The sequence below is a fragment of the Rhipicephalus microplus genome, chromosome 5 (genome assembly GCF_043290135.1).
Source record: "Rhipicephalus microplus isolate Deutch F79 chromosome 5, USDA_Rmic, whole genome shotgun sequence".
Classification (NCBI taxonomy): Eukaryota; Metazoa; Arthropoda; class Arachnida; order Ixodida; family Ixodidae; genus Rhipicephalus; species Rhipicephalus microplus.
The window spans coordinates 159,586,879-159,610,444 of NC_134704.1; the positions used below are offsets into that span (position 1 = coordinate 159,586,879).

General features: G+C 46.5%; 1 protein-coding gene across 2 annotated transcripts in view; it reads right to left on the bottom strand.

Moving 5' to 3' along the window:
* LOC119174150 (uncharacterized) overlaps positions 1-23,566 on the bottom strand; it is a 278,504-nt gene that overhangs the window by 30,872 nt on the left and 224,066 nt on the right. Inside the window, exons 34-38 of one of the 2 annotated variants that reach the window (XM_075896136.1) lie at positions 10,474-10,582; positions 10,353-10,443; positions 8,698-8,820; positions 6,155-6,245; positions 2,876-2,962 (exon numbers count right to left, since the gene is read on the bottom strand). In XM_075896136.1, the coding sequence (XP_075752251.1) occupies positions 2,876-2,962; positions 6,155-6,245; positions 8,698-8,820; positions 10,353-10,443; positions 10,474-10,582 (501 nt within the window). Of the gene's footprint in view, positions 1-2,875; positions 2,963-6,154; positions 6,246-8,697; positions 8,821-10,352; positions 10,583-23,566 lie in introns of both variants that reach the window. The other variant, XM_037424972.2, reaches the window with a different exon arrangement.

Sequence of the window (23,566 nt, forward strand, 5' to 3'; positions counted from 1 at the left end):
ACTGGTGCGATGCCTTGTGAAGCTACACCCTTGCCAGTTCCCGACCAGCATTAGCTTCCTGTTTCCATTGCTGCAGCAGGCATCGAGGAGTATGACTATGTTTCTGGCACACCACCAGGGCCGCAGCGCAGCCACTACCAAGACACCAGGCACCAGTGCCGCTTCAGTTACCCTCAACAGCTGGCCGCCGCCTATCAGAACCCGAACGAATATGCACCTGTGTCACCACGCCCTCGCGATGCTTTCCAAAATGCATATTGTCAACCTCCTGTGTGCTACAGCTGTGGTGCTCCAGGACACATTGCTCGATTCTGCCCTCGGCAGAGAGAGATGACCTCAAGATACGAGCCATCGTGAAGACCTCCTCGCGGTGGCCACAGTTATGACTATCCTTGGTGGTCCACGTATCCCAATAAAACCCTACGACAAGAAAGCCAGCGTGGAATCTCCCCAGCTTCTGACCGTAGCTTGACACCTCCGCCTGGCCGAACGCATTGCTCTCCTTCACCTCTACGGCGGCGGTCGCCACCACCACCACTGAGAAACTAGCCAGCGCAGCCGATGGAGGTGTGGTTGCACAACAGGGTTCACCTCGTATACCTCCCCCAGTTACGATGGACAAAAACCGGATATGTGTGTCAATGTGTGCAATGGCTTTAGTGAATACTGGTTCCACAGTTTTTGTTACGAGTGATTCATTTAAAGATAGCTTAGGCTGCAAAGTTATGTTTTCCTATCAGGATTCTGGTAGATTTCGTGGCGTGGGCGGGAACATACTTCAACACGAATGAGTATGTGCCGTCAACGTGTTGTTGGCGGGAAAGGCGTTCCCAACTGAGCTCCCGATTCTGAAACGGTGTACTCATGATGTTATTCTTGGCATTGACTTCCTCCAAGAGTGTGGCGCTTTCGTCGACAGTGGTACGGGTGAAGTTTCTGTTAGCGGTGGTGATATCTCCTCTCATAGCTGCAGTATCGGTTTTTGATGCCGTCGATCAACCTCTCACGGTTCAGTGTGAAAAGAAAGATGTAATAGTGCCTCATTCGATTATTTCACTTACTAATGGCTGCGCGTTTTTGAGGACACTTAATTCTTCGTCTGCGCCAATTATCCTTCCTCTTTCACTACTTTTGTCCCAAACCATGGCCTGGCTCATACCGCATCAATATCATTGAACCTTTTCAAATAAGCGAACTTAGCTCCTTCGGCCACAACATTGATTGACGCAGAACGCCGATGTAAGCTTTGTAGCGTGGCAAAAGCTTGGTTAGCGGTGGCAGCGAAGGCGTTGGCACATTCATAACCGCACGGCTACCCTTCCACTGCACCAGCAACGGCAGCTGAAATCTCAGCATCGATGCAGTCAGAAACGGCAACATCGTCATCTGTACCGTTGAAGTCACTGCTGTCCGAGATGGTGCCCGGAAATGCTGAAAAGTCATAGAGTTCGCTGAGGCACCGTACGCCGTTGTTAGTGGTCATGACACACCCGAAGTCATCACCTGGCCCGAGGGGAACGTTTACAACAGTGTTTTATTTGGTCTCGCTTCAAGTGCCAGTCATAATTTTTATCGCTACGTGCCGGTCAACGTTCAGTTAAACTCCCAAATGAGAATTTATCAGGAACGAGGTGAGAAGTGCATAAGACCGCAAGGCGCAAAAGACGCAACGCCGAGTTCGTCCAAGTTCTCACCGTTGACATGTTGGCGATATCGATGTCACTATAGCTTTGTAGCTGGCGGCCGCTGCTTTTAGCGGCTTTGATGGGAAAAGAAAAAAAAGCGTAGCCTCCAAGACAAAAGTTTTGAAACCGAAAACACTAAAGATACGTGACAAGGTAGCACATCTCGAAGGCCATGCTTTTCAGACTTGCATGCCATGATGCGCTAAACAAGTAAGGGAATGCGAACCACATGCAAACATTGCAACGAGATCGCAGAGTCACTTTCCATTCTCATTTTGGTGCCCTCGGCAATCCGTTTTTAGAAAAACATCATGTCAGCGAGCTAAGACCTGCACATCGAGAATCAAACGTACAGATGTAGCAAGTCCCGCGCAACGAACCAGATCATCGTGATGAAATAGGAACCATTTTTTTCGTCGCTTGCACGCGAAAAAGGATCGTAACTTGTTAGAACGTGGCCTAAAGTTATCAATATTTGCTAGGAAAAATACACTTTCTGGGCTTCGGCGCGGCGTAGTGTTCGATATAGCGGATGTCCCGCTAAGCGGGAGTTCGATATACGGGTACACCGGTCCCATTCTTTTGCATGGGAGCTCCAAGGGGATTTTTCAACTGTTCGATAGAGACAATTATTTTATATATGCGAGTTTGATATGTCCGGGATCGACTGTACTTCATAACGTATATTAATAAGCGTTGTGTATGTATTGTATATATAACAAAATTGTCAATCAATAGATGATGATAGAGGAATGTGTATGAAAGATGCACAGGTTATTTGATCATATCAGAGCAAGCTCCTCTAGCTAACATCATTCGCTTGGTGTATATGGCAGTGATTTTTCTCTCTCCCTTTCCTCCTCTCTTCTTCAGTACTTTCGTCTTTTTTCTCTCTATTTATTCATATTTATTGCTATGTATTTTTTTTCCTATCTTTTCTTTCCTTTCTCTCTCTTTGTCGCTTACTGCCTCTTTTTTCCAGTTTTACACATGCTTTTGCCTGCATTACGCCAAGCAATGACCACAACCCAGACACCTAAAGTGCTCCCCGCTTAATATGTGTCCTGCCTAAACTATGATTTTATGATTTAATGGCTGCTCCTATCATACAAGAAAGGGGTAGCCATGTAGAACCAATACCATTCTCCAAGTATAATCAATACAATTCAAGTCAACATCCAAATACTCACCTCGCATGGAGCAGGGCACACGCGGCCAGTGAACTCTGGAAAGTTGTTTGTCTGCAGCAGCTGCGCAAGGGCCTCCTTCCAGTCTTGCTGTACAGAGATGGAAGAGCAAGTGCGAGAAACAGTGCGAATAGTCGGTGTACGAAGTTGCCAGCGACAACTCGGGAAGGTCATGAGGACCGTGAAAGCTTTCCATAACACATGACAGCCAGCCATTAGCTGTAAGAGTGAGTTAGCACTTGGCCAGCGCCACCTTACCACAACTCTCTAACAGTAGTGCAGCTAGAATTTTCTTTCCTTTTCAGGCGAGGAAGGATTCTACCAAACAACCATACTTCAGTTCAATAAGGTGGAATGCTGGGCCAGTTGGTAAAAGATAATGTGGAAATATATGAGCGCACAAGGTAGAAGGAAAAGCACTTGACAGGAAAGACGCTAACTTATAACTAAACTTTTATTAAAAAACATTCATTGCACGAGAACACAAATGCGCAGGCGCAACCAACTATCACTTCAAGGTTCCACCCCCCTCCCCCAAAAGAAAAGAAGGCATACGTTTATCTACTTCAACAACTCTAAAAAGACCCCTCTTTTTCACTTATTGCTACCAAAGGAACACTGATACACGTGCTTGCGTTCGCCCTAATCTGTTCTGCTTCATGATTTCTCTGGTCAGTTTGTGTTTTGATTTGCCCGGAATTCTCGTGCTGCCAAACTGCAGATTGCACCCACAATCCCTGCAGTGCATTGACAAGTGCGTGCCACCTGCGAGAACCTTCAAGGACGTCGCATGTTCTTGGAGTCAATCATTTAAACAATGTCCCGTCTGGCCGATGTACACTTTCCCGCAGCTCAAGGAGATTATGTACACAGCCCCTGAAATACACAGAAAAAACAGCGTGGCATGTTTGCTCGGCACATTTCAGGGGTTGTGTACATAATCCCCTTTAGCTGCGGAAAAGTGCACATCGGCCAGACGGAACGTAGTTTAAATAATCGACTCTGAGAACATGCGACGTCCTTGAAGGTTTTCGCAGGTGGCACACACTTGTCAATGCACTGCAGGGATTGTGGGTGCAATCTGCAATTCGGCAGCACGAGAATTCTGGGCAAATCAAAACACAAACTGACCAGAGAAGTCATGAAGCAGAACAGATTAGGGCGAACGCAAGCACGTATATCAGTGTTCCTTTAGTAGCAATAAGTGAAAAAGGGGGGTCTTTTTAGAGTTCTTGAAGTAGATGAACGTTTATTTTCATTTCTTTTGGGGGAGGGGGTGGAACTTTGAAGTGATAGTTGGTTGCGCCTGCGCGTTTGTGTTCTCGTGCAATGAGTGTTTTCTAATAAAAGTTTAGTTATAAGTTGGCGTCTTTCCTGTCAAGTGCTTTTCCTTCTACCTTGTGCGCTCATATATTTCCACATTATACTTCAGTTCGTTTGCTTGTGCATGCGTATTTGTATACACAAGGAACAGTGAAAAATCACCAGGGGGGAAGATTATACCTATCATGATTTCCTTTATTTTTAGTGCTCAAATGTTATAAGTCATTATGGTAAAAGTGTTCATAGGCTTCAAATGTAGCTGCAATAAATACAGAAATTGGTCTCAACGGCTCAATGTGTCATATACACACACCGAAATAAGAAGAGCGTGCGGGGGGGGGGGGCGGCACTGAGCAAGCCTCTTTCGGGCGGCATCATGGTAGGCGGAGCCCCCACGCGCGGGCCCAGCAGAATATATCTTCAGAGATTGGTTTAGGTTCTCACCCACTGCCAAAAGACTATTGGTTGTCTTATCTAGCAGCTATTTCACAGGGGACTGTTTTATGTTCATTTCTTTTTCTTTCTTGCTATTAAAACTCAGATCATGGGGCAGGGACAACAAGGGAGTCTGGCGCCGAGGTTGCATTGCGAACATATGTCGAAACACTCAATAATCACAAACGTTTTGGCTGATGGGCCAACCTTCGTCAGCGTGACGAAATGACGTCACTGTGCATCACATTGACATCACTTCACACTGGCAAAGGCTGGCCCACATGCCAAAACGTTTGTGTTTATTAAAAGTGTTTCAACGTATGCCCTGCTTTCTTGCTTCCAGAGAGAGAGAGAGAGAGAGAGAGAGAGAGAGAGAGAGAGAGAGAGAGAGAGAGTGTGTGTGTGTGTGTGTGTGTGTGTGTGTGTGTGTGTGTGTGTGTGTGTGTGTGTGTGTGTGTGTGTGTGTGTGTGTGTGTGTGTGTGTGTGTGTGTGTGTGTGTGTGTGTGTGTGTGTGTGTGTGTGTGTGTGTGTGTGTGTGTGTGTGTGTGTGTGTGTGTGTGTGTGTGTGTGTGTGTGTGTGTGTGTGTGTGTGTGTGTGTGTGTGTGTGTGTGTGTGTGTGTGTGTGTGTGTGTGTGTGTGTGTGTGTGTGTGTGTGTGTGTGTGTGTGTGTGTGTGTGTGTGTGTGTGTGTGTGTGTGTGTGTGTGTGTGTGTGTGTGTGTGTGTGTGTGTGTGTGTGTGTGTGTGTGTGTGTGTGTGTGTGTGTGTGTGTGTGTGTGTGTGTGTGTGTGTGTTTTTGTGTTTGTGTGTGTGTGTAGAGAGAGAGAGAGAGGAGGGGAGAGCACCGCTATCTTCTTTTGTAGCACAAGTGTTAACGAGACCTATGAAATTGTGCTACAATTAATGTCCTTTCAGATACCAGCTTTTTTTTGTGGTGGGATGACAGAGCAATCCTAAATACAATACATTTTAAAGAACACTATAGTTTTCTGAGGTTGCAGCCTGAATGTGGGAAGAGGACGCACATTACACATGTAGAAAATCAACGTAAGTTGAAATGAGATTTGGCAAAAAAAATGATAATATACGATTGTACTTTTGTGATCAACTCATGCCCACTGAGCTTGGCAATGAATGGTAATTCTGTGTATTTTGCATTTTATATACAGTTGGCACTCTTCCATGTCTGCTAAGATCGCTGGTTATGATTACTGCATGTCCCAGTTATGCATGTACATGTTCATCTGTAGGGCTTTTTGTTCTGGGTCTTTTTGTTTGCCACTTGTTTTGCGCCAGTAAAAAATGGCAGGTAACTTTCTTTCACAAAAGTTGAGGGAGTAGGCAACAGTTTCTGCTACAAGAGCTGGTCAAAGACCGATAGCACAGTAGATCTTTCACACAGAATGGAAAGTAATTCACAATATTTCAAAGGATACCCAGAAAGCTAATATGAGCAATCAGAAAACACAAACAGCTCTTCAAGTAAGTGCGAACAATACAGTACATCTTAGAATGGTGTCTCACCCGGTAGACGAGGTCATTCCACTTGGGGATGATGTTGCCCAGGGGGCAGCCGTGAGACGATTGGCAGAATGGAACGCCACATTCCATGCACCTGCAAACAGTCGTGCATTATTCATGTAGCCCACTTGGCCTCCCCGCACACATAAAAAAGTTGCCTCGATCTCATCTTACGTCCAATTTCTTCCCCTTTCTTTTTGCAATATTTAAAAATTGCGATATTTAAACATTAGCTATTTATTTCTTCAAAGAAAGAAAAGTAATAACATAGTTTCACACTCTGCAGCCACAGTCCATACCCAGTAACAACCGAAAGGGGTTCAATGCAATGGCCTTCACAGAAACTGTGGCACACTTTCACAGCTGTGCTAGCTGACATCTGCTCTAATCTAAAACTGAGTACTTTTACTCGGCTAACGTAAATAATAAGCTTAAGAAAAAAATATTTTTGGCTTTCACTCTAAACATCTCTGGCTACATTGATATTGAGAAACTTGGTAAATTCTGCCATAATGTCCAGGTTTTACAATGTGAAATCAGAAACACAGTGTTATGTTATACCTGAATAGCAAAATTAATAATCTTAAACACAAAAAAGCACTTGACATCATGGACTCACAAGGTTGCTGTGCACCCTATAAAGGGACACTTTATGTAAACAACAATTATTGTCAAATTGAGAGGCTAATGTCTGATGACATCCAAACTGTCACAATATTCAACCGAAATAGTCTACTAATCTAAAAGTTAAGGAAAATGTAATGCACAATATGCATGAATGAGACATTTTGTGATGAGCCCGATGTAATCCCAGAGTAGAATTAATCACCAGTTCGCAAACTACTTCCATCTAATTAAACTTGAACCTACTGTGTAGCTGAGGCCCATAGTCTGAAGTGTGGGTCAGGTTTGGGCTTTTGAGTAGGTCTTGCCATAAATAATGTAATTGTTAGGGTTTGACATTCCAAAATCACCATATGATAATGAGAAACACTGTAGTGAAGGGCTCCGGAAATTTCGATCATCTGGGATTCTTTAACGTGCACCTAAATCTAAGCACACGAGCCTCAAGCATTTTCGCCACTATCGAAAATGCAGCCGCCGCACCCGGGACTCGATCCTGCGACCTGCGGGTGAGCAGCACAGTGCCTTAGCCACTAGACCACCATTGTGGTTGAGTTGGTCTTGGCTTGTGGAATGCTTTAAGACTCGGTGTCAGCTACTCTGAGATCTGTGGGTGACAAAACTGATGGGCACTCAAACTTTGGCAAAGACAATTGAGAAATAATTTCACTACTCGATGAACTCGCTTTCCTGGCTATGAATAAAGCAGTGCCTTTTTTCTGAAGTCTCACATTGAATCCATTGTTTTATTTTTTGCCTTGTAAATAACCCATCAAGTTACAGTACCTACACTATTAGAACTTAAAAAATATGATGCTATTTCTGCTTTGACAAGTGCAAAGCACTTGACAGGGACCCAAGGCTACCGCAGAAGTTGTAAAATAAAGCGAGGTCTGTGATACAGCTAGGGCTCCATGTTTTCGAATAAGCATGAAAAAGTCTGATAAAAGACTTTGTGTTAAAATTCTTGACAATTTGAATTTATTTGATGAACTCTAATTTTAACAGCCAACATGAGCCTGTTGCGTTCGTTACAAAATGGGCATATTCTAAACAGCTGATGATTGATATGTGGGGTTTAACATCCCAAAACCACCATATGATTATGAGAGACGCTGTAGTGGAGGACTCTGAAAGTTTCAACCACCTGGAATTCTTCATTGTGCACCCAAATCTGAGCACACAAGCCTACAGAATTTCCGCCTTCATTGAAAATGCAGCCACTGTAGCTGGAATTCGATCCTGCGACCTACGGGTCAGCAGCCGAGTACCTTAGCTAAGCAGCTGTTGATACCTCCTATCAATGTTATCTCATAGACCGTACCCAGTGCAGACTTATACAAGGGTTTAACGTGCACGAACTGAAAGACATCAATGTATTAAGACCCACGGGAGCGCAAAATGACACTCTTATAAATGGTCCCCTGGTGGCACGGGGGCAAGCCAGACGACATCTAATATATGAACTAGGCAAAGCATGCTTGCATCTATTACAACAAGCTCTGAAATTTCAATATGCACAAACAAACGTATTTTGCATTCAAGCATTTGTGCTTGTGTTAATGTGTTCAGACCTCCCAAGCAACTAAAATACACTTCATGTTGCCTGACGTTTCAGCATTCAGATATGATTTCAATTAAGATACTGGAGTCTTGAAAGTGGTAGGAAACTATGCTCTAAATTTCGGAGAATACGAAATTTAATGAAAAATAATGTACAATAAAAGCCGAATTTCTACCAAAAACAAAAAAAAAAACTTCCAAAAAAAGACTTTTTGAAGTTCCGTAAAAATAAACGCCAAAAATACTGAGTACTAGATACAACCCATGCATGCACGCATATACACGAGATGGCTGGATAAATGTTTAAGACTTACTGCCGCCTGACAAGTTCCTAGAGCACTGAACTATAAGGCGCATACCTCGCAGCCTGGACTCGGATGTTCTTGCGGACTCCCTGTCGATTGTAGATCTCCTTCCAGTCCTGCATGCGCTGCATTGCTGGCCGGTATGGCTCTGTTTCACGCTTGTACTTCATGAAGCCCCTGCACAACAATGCACAACAGTGTGCCGAAGCAATGAGCTGTTCGTATCCTACTCACTTAATTACAACAAGCCTTTGTCTAGCACTTTCTTGTTGCCACATGCTATACAGTGCTCTGATGGCATAAAAATATGTACAATGTTGGTATACATATAAGCATTAATGTTGGTATACATATAAGCATTATAAGTTGGTATACTAAGTAGTTCCCATAACTGAGAAAGTGTCACACAGGCGTGTACATTTCTCTGCAAGAATTACCGTATTTACTCGCATAATCCTCACACTTTTTTTGGCGGGAAACCGATGCAAAGTTGGGGGGGTGCGAGAATCACGCGGGGAAAACTTTCCACGAAAACGTAAAGTGCAAAAAAGAAAACGAAGTGGCTGCAAATCAGGATTCTCACACCAGCAACTAACAGCAAGCATTGAGAAGTACTAATGAAAATGTAACTCAACATTAAAAGCACTGGTTCAACACAAGGCAAGATTTATTTGCAATACTAAAAGTGCAAGCAAATAGTCGAGAATTAGAACACCATACGCAAAGCTTGTGGGTGTTGTGGCTGTAGCGGTAGCATTCGTCGCGCAACAGGAGCCCTCAAAAGATAAGCATAGGACGTCAGTATTGGGCTGATGGCTATTTAATAGAATCGTCTGCAGTTTCCTTCTGAAGAACTAATGTTTACAATCAATCCCAGTTTTAGGCACACAGCACGCCCAACGCGTCTTGGTAGCTTTCAGCAGCCATCACCAGTAGCGAACACAAAACTCGGTAGACTCCGAAGGGCCTACTGACGGCCCTGTTGTCGTTGTTTAGTGCACGATCTATCACTTTCAACTTGAAAGCAGCTGTGTAGCTTCAGTGTCGCCCCACAATGTGACAAGATTACCAACACAACATACAAAACACGCCGCAACGCGCACTTGCCACTTTGGCTTGGCTTGAATTAGATTGAATCTCCGTGCAGTAATAGTACACTTGATACTTAAGAGATGGCGCCAGATGACGCGCGCTATTATTATCAGTGGCTGGAATGAGCAGACGATGTTATTGCGGCAGTTTTCGGTGGTGCGATAATAACTCGAGGAAAAAAAAAGTATTTTTGTTAGGCGATGTTGGGGGTGCAAGAATTATGCGAGTGGAGGATCAAGCGAGTAAATATGGTAACTACATCCACCACAGCAGAACATAAAAATTAAGTTATTTTTTGAAATAAAAACTACAAACTAGTTTGGACCCATACAGCCTACAGATACTTCAGTATTCTCCATTCAATGTCTCATCAATCAGAGGCGATTGTCAAGAGCAGTGAAAGTAGGCATGTGCCATGATGTGTAGTGCAACACAACATTTACATAACCAAGAAGGTGTGAAGAGAAAATTTTCTCTTGCAAAAAAAAAAAGTTCTGGCTATGTCTCTGCAACATACTGAAGTGTGCAAAAAAAAAAAAAAGACACCGATTAACCCACCTCACCATTCTGCCAGTGCGTTAAATGCGATCACAGAAAACGTGCAGCAAGGGCCGTACCGGATCTTGTCGAGGTTCTCCAGCTGCTTCTTTTTGGCATCGCCGTCGGCCACCACTTCTTCAATGTCGCACACTCTCTCGGCTGGAGCAGGTGCAGCCGGAGCAGGTGCAGCCGGAGCAGGTGCAGCCGGAGCAGGTGCAGCCGGAGCGACTCGGTCGTTCTGCGTGGAGAGCGCAGCCTTCTCTTCGGCCATCTGCTTCAGTGCCCGCTGGTACTCCTTGGGGAACACCTGTGCAATGGTCATCATCTTTGTTGTCACCATCACAACAGTTGACCTACTCAAGTCTAGGAACAAGACAACAAGCTCATACAACAACCTAACCAGTCTTGTAACAGCTCACCACACCATCTAATATTGTGCACCACCGCAGCCAAAATTAGATCCTGTGACCTGCGGGTCAACAGCCAAGTACCTTAGCGACACAACATGTAATGTTGCAGTAATACCGTATTTATTCGCGTAATGAACACACTTTTTTCTCCTAGAATAGGAGCAAAGTTGGGGGGTGCGTTTATTACACAGGGTAAATTTTATGAAAATTTCTTCGGGAGAGGAAAAAAAATACGGTAATGCAAAACAAAAGTTAGGTCTCTTAGCCTTTCGCAATTTGCATACCCGTACACTGTTTAGAAACAGCTTCATTGTTGCACTTTACTCATTTTGGGTGGTTTATGGCAGTATCTTCTGCAAGCTGTCCCTGGGACACCCACGCATGCCATAAAGAGGCTTTGCGACTATCTTCTTTCGCAATTGTTTAACCACAACAGTGGTATCTGCTTGTGATCTCGAAGGGCGCCCAAAAGCCTGCACTCAAGGGGGAACAGGGAATGAAGGGACAGTTAGAGTGAAGAAAAAAGAAAGTAGGCTAAAAAAGAAAGAGGGGGGGGGGGGGTCGCAGGAAGCAACCAACATCGCTTGGCAACTGGGCAGCTTGGTGACCTTCTGCGATGTCTCTACACTTGCACTGCTGGTGAACCCCTGCTGTAGCACACAGATAAGAGGAGGGGGGACCTGCCCTACACAGATAGAAAGATAGAATGAAAAGCAATAGGCACACGGCAATGTCCGAAGGGGGAGAGGGAGCCAGCCGAGGGGGTTGAGGGGATCCGCAAGGTAATAAAAAACTGAAGAGAGCCAACTGGTGAGGAGGCACCAGGTGTCGGTTAGCGGGACTGCAGCAGATGAAAGTAGGGTATGCATTTATTACAGATAGAAAGAAAAGTAATAGGGCACGCGGCAATGAGCAAAGAGGGGAAGGAAGGGAGCCGAAGGGGTTGAGGGGGATTTGTAAAGTAATCAAAAACGGAAAAGATCCAACGGGTGAGGAGGCGCCAGGTGTCGGTTAGTCAGACTGCAGCGGATGAGTGTAGGGTGTGCCTTTGTTAAGCGAGGGGAAAAAAATCCAAATCTTGGCGACTGAAATTGGCGGTGCATTTATTATGGGAGTGCATTCATCACGCGAGTAAATTTGATAATGAATGGTACAAGCGTACATTGAAAACGGATATCAGAACATGTGATTATGATGACTTCATGATTTAAAGCAGGCCACCCACTACAGAAGGCATGCATTTTACTGCGCTTTTTTTCCTAAAGGGGCTCTGAAACACTTTCAAGTAACAATGGAATGAATTCACTGGGAGAGCTTATTGTCTCACGAATTCAACGCCACAAAAGTTTTAGAAATTCGTCCAGTGGGAGTGGAGTTAAAAAGGTTTATCGCATGCTGCAATTGCATTCTCTCTTCTCTCATCCCGATGAAAGAGCTGGAAGCTAAGCAGGGAGAGATTGCAGAGCCACAGAAAAACATCAAGCACACCTCGTGACCTTGAGCAATTTTTTTCTTTTTTTCTTTGAATGCGCAACTTTTTCAGTGTGATCGCACGCGAACGTGTGGACAAGTAGCAGCTTCCCGAGGCAATCTCTATAACAAGCGAGTTGCGATGTTCAAATCAGCCAATGACTCATAGATGGGCCGTTGACGTCAAATTTTTGAGCATATAACGTGATTTGTCAAGGGAAGAGAAAGCAATTTTTAGCCGACTTTGATAAATTATTTTGAATACCAGACTGTGTGCTGTGGTATAATATTTGGCTCGCATGTTGTCAGAAGCGTGATCGGCAGCATTTTCTGACCATGCTCAAAAAGTGTTGCAGGGCCCCTTTAAGCCCACTTAGTGAGTGCATAGCAAGCTCAAAAATATTCACCCACAGAATTGAGCGTGGTTTAAAGCATGCTTCCTGTATAACAATGCAGGCGTATGTAAAAGCTTCATTGACACAAGGCATTTTGAACTCAGTATGCACTATAGGGACAGGATATCTCTATCGCATTCAACTGTTAAAGGCGAAGCCTTTCGCCTAAGGGTCGCCCAATTTTTTTTTTATTGCTGAAACAAATTCTTCAGACTATTATATTTAAGAAAAAATTGTCAGAGACTTTTTTGAGTGACCGTAAATTGACAAAAAAATTTCTTGTGTAGCACATGTTTTTTTCATGAGCAACAGGAAAATAAATTCTAAAAAAAAACCTAAAGAGCTGTTAGAAAATGATGCACTGCAATAAACACCTGTGTAGTTCATATACAAAAATAAGTGGATATAGAGGCATCGTGTGGAAACACAGAGAGAAAGAACCCCTTTTTATCCACTCACATCGTCTCGCCCATTTTTGAAATTTCACTCGCTCATGAACATCTGAATCTTCATTTGTAACTAATGCCTCGCATGACGGACCAACATTTACAGAATGGGATGCTAATTCGTCAGTTGAGCGGTAGTTTGGAGGAATCACCCCTAGACTAACTTTTTCAAGAGAGAAACTGGCATTTACTTCCATAACGTAAGCAAACTGCACGAGTGAGCACACTGAAGAAAATTGGGTAGTTGTGGGTGTATCTGAAAAGCAAAATAAGTCTGCAGCGTATATTAATCCTTTGTCTTTGTGCCAACAAAAAGGAAGTGGTTTTTTGCAAGTCCTCAAAACAGGTAACACACCTACAGTGGCATCGTTTGTGTCAGTTCGTGCCTGCACAAAACAAATGTGATTGTCTACCAGAGAGTAATAAACAAAACAGTACCTAGTATGTCACCCTGCGAAAGATTTAAGAAAAAGCCATCAATTTTGCAGGCTTGGTAAATGGAAACTGCCAGAAAGACAATACAAAGCTAACCTGCAAACTGACGTAGTAGAGCATAAAAAACAAACGGTGAAGTATCAGTGGCAGAGAAGAATACCACGTATTCCTGCAATATGGCAGTGCGTCAAGCAAGAATAATGATCGAAAAAGTCGTGTGTTCCAAACATGCACGCAATGACATACAATCGACTGACTTCTGGCTGTTCGAGATTACATACATGTACGTCTCTCAGCTAGGCTTGTGCTAATGTTTTAATGCTGCAAATATTCCAACAAATATTACTGCATTCGAATTCACTTCAATTTAAAATTAAAATACTGAAAATATCGAAGTATTCTGAAAGGAACAAATAAAAATTTATTAGTAAGCATGTAACCTCCTGTAAAGGTGGTTTCACTACAACACAGAGTGCTCAACCGTGAAAGCATTTACTGAAGAAAACTTTGCACTGCCGTGAAGCCAAACTTCTTGGTCAAATGGACAAATTAGCCTCGCATCGTTTCATCATTTTTTATTGCGAGAGAAATTATATGGACACCCTCGACTGAACTTTCCCACCGGCGTCGACGTGGGCATCGCTGTCACTCACCGTGTATGTATATGTATCTATCTATATGAAAACACAAGAAAGAAAAAATTCCAGAAAAAGGCTGGCACGCGGAATCAAACTTGGGACCTCTGAAACGTGAGTTCGAGGCATTAACCACTAAGCCAAAGAACTGCGTGTCCTTCAACATTGACATGGCAAGTTATTTATATCTACTACTTACCGCTGGTGACGGGCATCTCTGTGGGGAACAATCGTTTCTTCAGCATTACCAGCAAGATGGCGCTATAAAGGCGCGTCGCCACATCGTCCTGGCGCGGCAGCGTGTGCTCTCATCTTGCCTTGCGGAGAGAAGGGGGTAAACCTAAAGCCCATGGACGCTCACTCGCGTGCCCTTATCTCGTGGTGGAGAGAATTGTATGTCTTGGCTGGCCTTTGGGTTTCATCAGAACGATTATGTTGTTATTGGGCGCACAATGATCACTGGAATTGTTGCACAGTCTCCGTTTGCGAAAAGAGTGCACTTTTCAGACACAGCGAAGTGACAACTGAGATGATTATTTGCATTCATTTGTGCCTGTGAGTAGTTTCGTGAGCTATTTGTGTGTGAGAAACACGGGGCACGATTCAATCTGCTTGACATTCTGCGTGTGACCTTCTAATTTGTTGTTACTGCATTCATTGCTTCTTCTTTGCGGCAAAGCTGTGACTTTTTTTTTTAAGTTTAAAAGGCTTGCTATACCGGCTTATGTGCTCTAAGCATAGTACATTTTAAAATGTAACATGCTCTACAGCAGTGGCTCGCAGTCATGGATGTGTCGGGGACCCCTTGTGGACTGAAGGAAGGTGATAGGGGACCCCTTGCAGTGGAGGGGAGGGGAGAGGGTACGTAGGTAAATTAACACAACTGGAACTTGAAAGAGGTGCCTTTCATTGCTACCAAAAGCATCAAACAAACGTGCAACATCACTTCATTTTGGACAGTTCATTAATACGTGGCACAGTCACACCTAAAGAAAAATGCAGGTGATGGTTTCGCGAATCATAGAAATGGCTTTGCGGACCTTGTAGGGTCCGCGGATCCCCATTTGAGAAATACTGCTTTACAGGATTTGCATTCTTCAGAAAGTCAAGTCCTGCTGCTGTTCAAAGTTGTTTCCACTTTCCTTGAACCAGAAAAAGTAGCATCGGCCGAGGCCTTGTTTCAGTTTTAAAAAATACTGTGCAGGCTAGTTGAGTCATGAGAGATATGTGCATTTTCTTTATAAAATGCGATATATATACTATTCAAATTCGTTTAGAAATGATTCAACTAAAGTCACTATTGGCTTTGAACTTAAAATTCACTATTTGTACAAGCCTACTTTTAGCTTAAAAGCATTGATATGAATGCAGATGAATATGTCTGAGAATTAGAGTGGAAAGAGTGTGTTTGTTACCCCATGTTCAGATACAGTAAGTGGTGTACAGATATTACTACAGAGCTAGTACAATGACCATGGAGCACCCATTTCCAATGCAACAAGTGAATATATCTCCTTCCACTTAATTTTCTTTCATGTCTCCTAGCCCACCTAACACAATGCATTCTTATGGTTGCAGAACTAAGCACTTCAGCTATAAATTATGTGAGGGTGGCCGAGAGAGGACGTTACGTGACGGCGCCATCATCATCATCGGGACTTGGCCCAGAGAGGGCACTACGCGAGGGCACCATCTTTATCATTGGGATGAAGCGAAGAGGGCCTAGGGTTGCGTGTGGGGAATAAAGCAGTTCGGCGTGGTCGTCGAGAGTCGCAAGTTCGAAGCGGTGTGTTGCGAGTGATTTAGGCTTAGTTCGTGACAAGTCAGGAATCGTGCGAGATGGCTTCAGGCTCGACAACAGCAGTGGATGACATGCCTAGGCTCCAACGAGTCATTCAAAACCTGTCGCTGGGCACCGACGGCTCCGCAATGGAGCGCGATAGAACAAATCGCGGCGGTCTTGCGCGATCGAGTGATGGCGACGCCGCTGCCCACAGCTCCACGCATAGGAGCATGGACTGTGATCGCAAACACTGGCCCAGTCCCTCGGGCCACCGCGACGAATTTGCGCCTTGGCTCACCGCTGTACACCTCCCCCACTACTCAGGTGTTAGAGACTTGCGGTCACCGGAGGAGTTTCTTGAATGAACGCCTGGAAAACTTCTGCCTCGTGACTAGGGTCGCCGCCGATGAGCAACTGACTCGTGGTACCGGCCGCCCTCGAGGGCAGCGCGAAATTGTGGTGGCAGTTCGTGTGCAGGTTCGACTTCTGTGAGCAAATTCACTGCCGCCTTCCGCTCCAAGTTCTCGTCGATTGACGCGAAGGGTGTCCTGAAGGCGGAGCTCGAACAGCACACGCACCAACCAGAAGAGAATTTGAAGGAGTTTATTTATGCGATCGCTGCGTTTTAGGACTGCATAAGGGAAGAGGTCTCCAAAGCCAAGAAGGTACAGCGCATACTGAGGCAGATGTGCCCTCAGCTGCAAGATTTGGCGGAGGAGCTGCAAGATTTGGCGGAGGGGCGTGCCTACAACAACCTTGCCGAGTTAGTGAAAGCAGCCAATGGCTTAATGAAGCGGGCTTGGCGTCGCCTCCAATACAGACCACCACCACTTCGAGCAACCAAGTAGCCAGAGATCTGACATTCCACCCTAGCCCGGCCCTCAACCATCGCTCACTGCCGCAGCCGAACACTATAACAACCATCACTCACTGCCGCAGCCGAACACTATAACGACGGTGCCGTTCTCCTCGTCCGCTGCTGCTCCACCGGTGCTGCCAACTTATCCCTGGCCACTGCATCCAGCTGCACTGGAGCCGCCCAGCACTCATGCGACGCAGCACCTCCGTTCTCACCCTACCGTCTGGGACCAAGGTCACAGCAGGAGCCCATGAGTGGAGCAATGCGTGTGCAGTGCCATCGCTGTGGTGGATTCGACCACATGACCACATTTCTCGTTACTGTGCCACGGGTCAACGAATGGGGCCACCTGTTTGCTTCCGGTGCCAGCGATCGGGTCACCTGCAAGCAGAGTGCCCAGGAAACCAGTGGCAGTAGGCGCTGCCCCTGCGGGCACCTACGGCAGTGTGCACCAAGTAGTGACCACAGCCGGTGGCAAAGAGCCCCTTATAGACGTACATATCGGGTCGTCGACATTCAAGGCTCTGCTAAACACAGGCTCAAGTGTAAGCTTCTTCAAACCGCCCGCCGCCGCCGCGTTGCAAGCTTCTAGAGCCAAACACAAGGCGGACGTACGTGTGCTGCGTTTGGCATCAGGCTGGTCACAGTCAGCCACGTCTCTTAAAGTGTCGGATCGAGTGGGCTGCTGGCTGTCACAGACAGCAGTTTTCGTGCGTTCCTGACCTGTGCCGCAACGTTGTCCTTGGTAGGAATTTCCCGATGGTGAGTGGCATCTCTCTGCACATGTCACTTGGTGGCTGGACTGTCGGCACAGAACCTCACAGAATAGTGCCCTTTGTCAAGGCCGTTAAGGAACAGCCAGAGGCAGTGGATGATTTTGGAGACAGTCTGCGGTGCATTTTTGCTGAGGGTGATGCCAGTGTGTGTGTCAATGTGCTGGACGCGACTGCAGCCTGCAATGTGGTCATTCCCGGCCACTCACCGGACCTAGACCCACGCATGAAACACGTTTTAGAAGAGTTAAGTGAAATCTTGACCACCACTCGGGGCTACACAAGCCTAGCAGAGCATCGCATAGACATGGGAGACAACCCACCTGTTCGATGGAAGCTGCGACCAGTGAATGCAAAGAAGCAGGCCACCATGGACAACTGCATTCATAACCTGCTAGCACAGAACCTCATCCACCCTAGCGAAGGTCAGCATACCAGTGCTCCAGTCCTGGTCGAGAAGTCTGGTGGCTACCGCATGGCTGTGAAATACTGCCAGCTGAATGCACGCACTAAGGTGCCAGTCTACCCCATCACCAAGACTGATTGGTTGCTGGCACAGCTGGGACGAGCCACGTGGTTCTGAAGTTTTGACCGCTCACGGGTTTTTTTTTTTTTTTTCAAATCCCTGTTGAAGAGCAGGATATTCCAAAGACAGCGTTCATTTGCCATCGGGGAACCTTCAAGTTCATGAGAGTGTCTTTTGGAGTTGCCGGAGGTGATGGGCCGACTAATAAAGGGAATCAATCACCAGTTCACCAAGGCGTTTCTCGATGATGTCCTGGTGTATTCGCAGACCCTGGAGGATCATCTCGAGCATGTTCGGGAGGTGTTGAAGCGAATGAGCTTGGCACAGCTAACCATCAACCCAGAAAAGGTGCACATGTGCTGTCAATACCTGAAGTTCTTTCGCCATGAAATATCGCCCGGGCAGTGTAGGCCGGCCACAAGGAAAAAGTGCGTGCGGTGCTGGACTATAGTCCACCAACAACACTCAAACAGCTGTAGGCCTTAATTCTTAGGACTAGCTAGCTATTACAAAGAGTTCATACCTCAATTTTCTATCACTGCACGTCCACTCACAGAACTCCTTAAGAAAAACCAACGTTGGCAGTGGGAGCTACAGCAAGAGGAAGCCTTTAGAGCACTTAAGCAGTCCCTGGCCAACGATGTCATTGTAAACCTACTGGACCTCAACAGACCATTCGTGGTGAAAACAGACGCCAATGAAGTCGGCATCACAGCGGTGCTTTTGCAGGCAGACAAGAATAATGCTCCATTGTGACCAATTAGCTTGATTAGCAGAGTCCTCACTGAGGCAGAGAAGCGCTATACAGTGCAAGAATGCGAGTGTCTGGCTGTGGTGAGGACAGTGGACAAGCTACGACCATACCTACCCCCAAATGCAGAGATGTTACTTGACTCGTACTTGACTCGTTCTTGACTCAAGGCAGTCTTGCCGCTCGCCATAAATCGTTCTCGAACTTGCGGACGACTTGAAGGCGACTTGGCTCAGTCGAAGTCAGGACAAGTTTCAAGTCAGCTGCGGGGCTAGCTTGAAAGCGACTTCATGCGTTATTCCAACATGGCCACCTCTCAAATGGATGTCGCGCGGAGGGTGGCGGCTTTTGAGTTTGCTTGCCTCGCCATAAGCGTAGCATTTTCTGAGGCGCACTGCCTGCCGAAGGTTCTTGGACCCGCTTTACGTGACCAAGGAAATCCGATGGAGTTCTACGACGAGGAACAATTCCATGCTCGATACAGATTCACGGAGAACGCGGTGCGGCAGCTGCTGGGTATGTTGCCGCTCCATGAAAGTGGAGACAACCGAGGACAGTCTGTGCCTCCAGTGTTACTGCTACTGATGGCTCTCGGGTTTTACGGCGCTGGCACATTCCAAACAGTCACCGGGAATCTCTTCAGCATTCCGCAGTCGACAGTTTGCCGTGCAATAGGAAAAGTTACGCTACTCATCGCAAAGCACCTGTGCGCAATGCTAGTGCGCTTTCCGCAGCCGGCAGCACTTTCTATACTTATGCGGGACTTTTATGAAGTGGCTAAGTTCCCTGGTGTTACAGACTGTGTCGACTACTCACACGTGCGTATTAATAGCTTCGGTGGGGACGACCCCGAAGTGTTCCACAACTGCAAAGGCCATTTCTGTTTTTTTCTTAAACACGATGACAATTTCCGTCTTTTTCGGTACAAAATTGACTCAGCGCTGTGTCTGTGTGCCTCGTCTATCCTTTCGTCCCGTCTAGGCCGCTGTTTCTCGCTCAGAAAGGCATCGCTTGTAGCACAACGCTACGTAAAATTCCGCACATATAAAAAAGAGGTGACCCTATCACGGGTTTTTTTTTCCGCTTCACCATAATGCAGCGAGACACTGCTGCACTCCGTGAAACAGAATTCTACTGAGGGCACTGTCCCGACACCCGCTTTTTCTCTTGTTTACCAAGCTCAATGAACGAATACAAATCACATTTGTTCCCAGAACTTGTTTTTTTTTTTTTTTGTCATATATAACTGCGACCTAGTCCACTACAGGCATGCACTCAGGCGAACAGAAAGGCAAATACCATGAAAATCGCGTCACCTAGTGAGCCAGGTCAGCACAAATACATGCCATGGCGTTCGATTGAAAAAAAAAAAACGACGGAAGAACCCAACGCGATGCTTGTTTCGCCTCCAAACAAGCAACCATGAAAACTCACCGTGTATGTATATGTATCTATCTATATGAAAACACAAGAAAGAAAAAATTCCAGAAAAAGGCTGGCACGCGGAATCAAACTTGGGACCTCTGAAACGTGAGTTCGAGGCATTAACCACTAAGCCAAAGAACTGCGTGTCCTTCAACATTGACATGGCAAGTTATTTATATCTACTACTTACCGCTGGTGACGGGCATCTCTGTGGGGAACAATCGTTTCTTCAGCATTACCAGCAAGATGGCGCTATAAAGGCGCGTCGCCACATCGTCCTGGCGCGGCAGCGTGTGCTCTCATCTTCCCTTGCGGAGAGAAGGGGGTAAACCTAAAGCCCATGGACGCTCACTCGCGTGCCCTTATCTCGTGGTGGAGAGAATTGTATGTCTTGGCTGGCCTTTGGGTTTCATCGGAACGATTATGTTGTTATTGGGCGCACAATGATCACTGGAATTGTTGCACAGTCTCCGTTTGCGAAAAGAGTGCACTTTTCAGACACAGCGAAGTGACAACTGAGATGATTATTTGCATTCATTTGTGCCTGTGAGTAGTTTCGTGAGCTATTTGTGTGTGAGAAACACGGGGCACGATTCAATCTGCTTGACATTCTGCGTGTGACCTTCTAATTTGTTGTTACTGCATTCATTGCTTCTTCTTTGCGGCAAAGCTGTGACTTTTTTTTTTAAGTTTAAAAGGCTTGCTATACCGGCTTATGTGCTCTAAGCATAGTACATTTTAAAATGTAACATGCTCTACAGCAGTGGCTCGCAGTCATGGATGTGTCGGGGACCCCTTGTGGACTGAAGGAAGGTGATGGGGGACCCCTTGCAGTGGAGGGGAGGGGAGAGGGTACGTAGGTAAATTAACACAACTGGAACTTGAAAGAGGTGCCTTTCATTGCTACCAAAAGCATCAAACAAACGTGCAACATCACTTCATTTTGGACAGTTCATTAATACGTGGCACAGTCACACCTAAAGAAAAATGCAGGTGATGGTTTCGCGAATCATAGAAATGGCTTTGCGGACCTTGTAGGGTCCGCGGATCCCCATTTGAGAAATACTGCTTTACAGGATTTGCATTCTTCAGAAAGTCAAGTCCTGCTGCTGTTCAAAGTTGTTTCCACTTTCCTTGAACCAGAAAAAGTAGCATCGGCCGAGGCCTTGTTTCAGTTTTAAAAAATACTGTGCAGGCTAGTTGAGTCATGAGAGATATGTGCATTTTCTTTATAAAATGCGATATATATACTATTCAAATTCGTTTAGAAATGATTCAACTAAAGTCACTATTGGCTTTGAACTTAAAATTCACTATTTGTACAAGCCTACTTTTAGCTTAAAAGCATTGATATGAATGCAGATGAATATGTCTGAGAATTAGAGTGGAAAGAGTGTGTTTGTTACCTCATGTTCAGATACAGTAAGTGGTGTACAGATATTACTACAGAGCTAGTACAATGACCATGGAGCACCCATTTCCAATGCAACAAGTGAATATATCTCCTTCCACTTAATTTTCTTTCATGTCTCCTAGCCCACCTAACACAATGCATTCTTATGGTTGCAGAACTAAGCACTTCAGCTATAAATTATGTGAGGGTGGCCGAGAGAGGATGTTACGTGACGGCGCCATCATCATCATCGGGACTTGGCCCAGAGAGGGCACTACGCGAGGGCACCATCTTTATCATTGGGATGAAGCGAAGAGGGCCTAGGGTTGCGTGTGGGGAATAAAGCAGTTCGGCGTGGTCGTCGAGAGTCGCAAGTTCGAAGCGGTGTGTTGCGAGTGATTTAGGCTTAGTTCGTGACAAGTCAGGAATCGTGCGAGATGGCTTCAGGCTCGACAACAGCAGTGGATGACATGCCTAGGCTCCAACGAGTCATTCAAAACCTGTCGCTGGGCACCGACGGCTCCGCAATGGAGCGCGATAGAACAAATCGCGGCGGTCTTGCGCGATCGAGTGATGGCGACGCCGCTGCCCACAGCTCCACGCATAGGAGCATGGACTGTGATCGCAAACACTGGCCCAGTCCCTCGGGCCACCGCGACGAATTTGCGCCTTGGCTCACCGCTGTACACCTCCCCCACTACTCAGGTGTTAGAGACTTGCGGTCACCGGAGGAGTTTCTTGAATGAACGCCTGGAAAACTTCTGCCTCGTGACTAGGGTCGCCGCCGATGAGCAACTGACTCGTGGTACCGGCCGCCCTCGAGGGCAGCGCGAAATTGTGGTGGCAGTTCGTGTGCAGGTTCGACTTCTGTGAGCAAATTCACTGCCGCCTTCCGCTCCAAGTTCTCGTCGATTGACGCGAAGGGTGTCCTGAAGGCGGAGCTCGAACAGCACACGCACCAACCAGAAGAGAATTTGAAGGAGTTTATTTATGCGATCGCTGCGTTTTAGGACTGCATAAGGGAAGAGGTCTCCAAAGCCAAGAAGGTACAGCGCATACTGAGGCAGATGTGCCCTCAGCTGCAAGATTTGGCGGAGGAGCTGCAAGATTTGGCGGAGGGGCGTGCCTACAACAACCTTGCCGAGTTAGTGAAAGCAGCCAATGGCTTAATGAAGCGGGCTTGGCGTCGCCTCCAATACAGACCACCACCACTTCGAGCAACCAAGTAGCCAGAGATCTGACATTCCACCCTAGCCCGGCCCTCAACCATCGCTCACTGCCGCAGCCGAACACTATAACAACCATCACTCACTGCCGCAGCCGAACACTATAACGACGGTGCCGTTCTCCTCGTCCGCTGCTGCTCCACCGGTGCTGCCAACTTATCCCTGGCCACTGCATCCAGCTGCACTGGAGCCGCCCAGCACTCATGCGACGCAGCACCTCCGTTCTCACCCTACCGTCTGGGACCAAGGTCACAGCAGGAGCCCATGAGTGGAGCAATGCGTGTGCAGTGCCATCGCTGTGGTGGATTCGACCACATGACCACATTTCTCGTTACTGTGCCACGGGTCAACGAATGGGGCCACCTGTTTGCTTCCGGTGCCAGCGATCGGGTCACCTGCAAGCAGAGTGCCCAGGAAACCAGTGGCAGTAGGCGCTGCCCCTGCGGGCACCTACGGCAGTGTGCACCAAGTAGTGACCACAGCCGGTGGCAAAGAGCCCCTTATAGACGTACATATCGGGTCGTCGACATTCAAGGCTCTGCTAAACACAGGCTCAAGTGTAAGCTTCTTCAAACCGCCCGCCGCCGCCGCGTTGCAAGCTTCTAGAGCCAAACACAAGGCGGACGTACGTGTGCTGCGTTTGGCATCAGGCTGGTCACAGTCAGCCACGTCTCTTAAAGTGTCGGATCGAGTGGGCTGCTGGCTGTCACAGACAGCAGTTTTCGTGCGTTCCTGACCTGTGCCGCAACGTTGTCCTTGGTAGG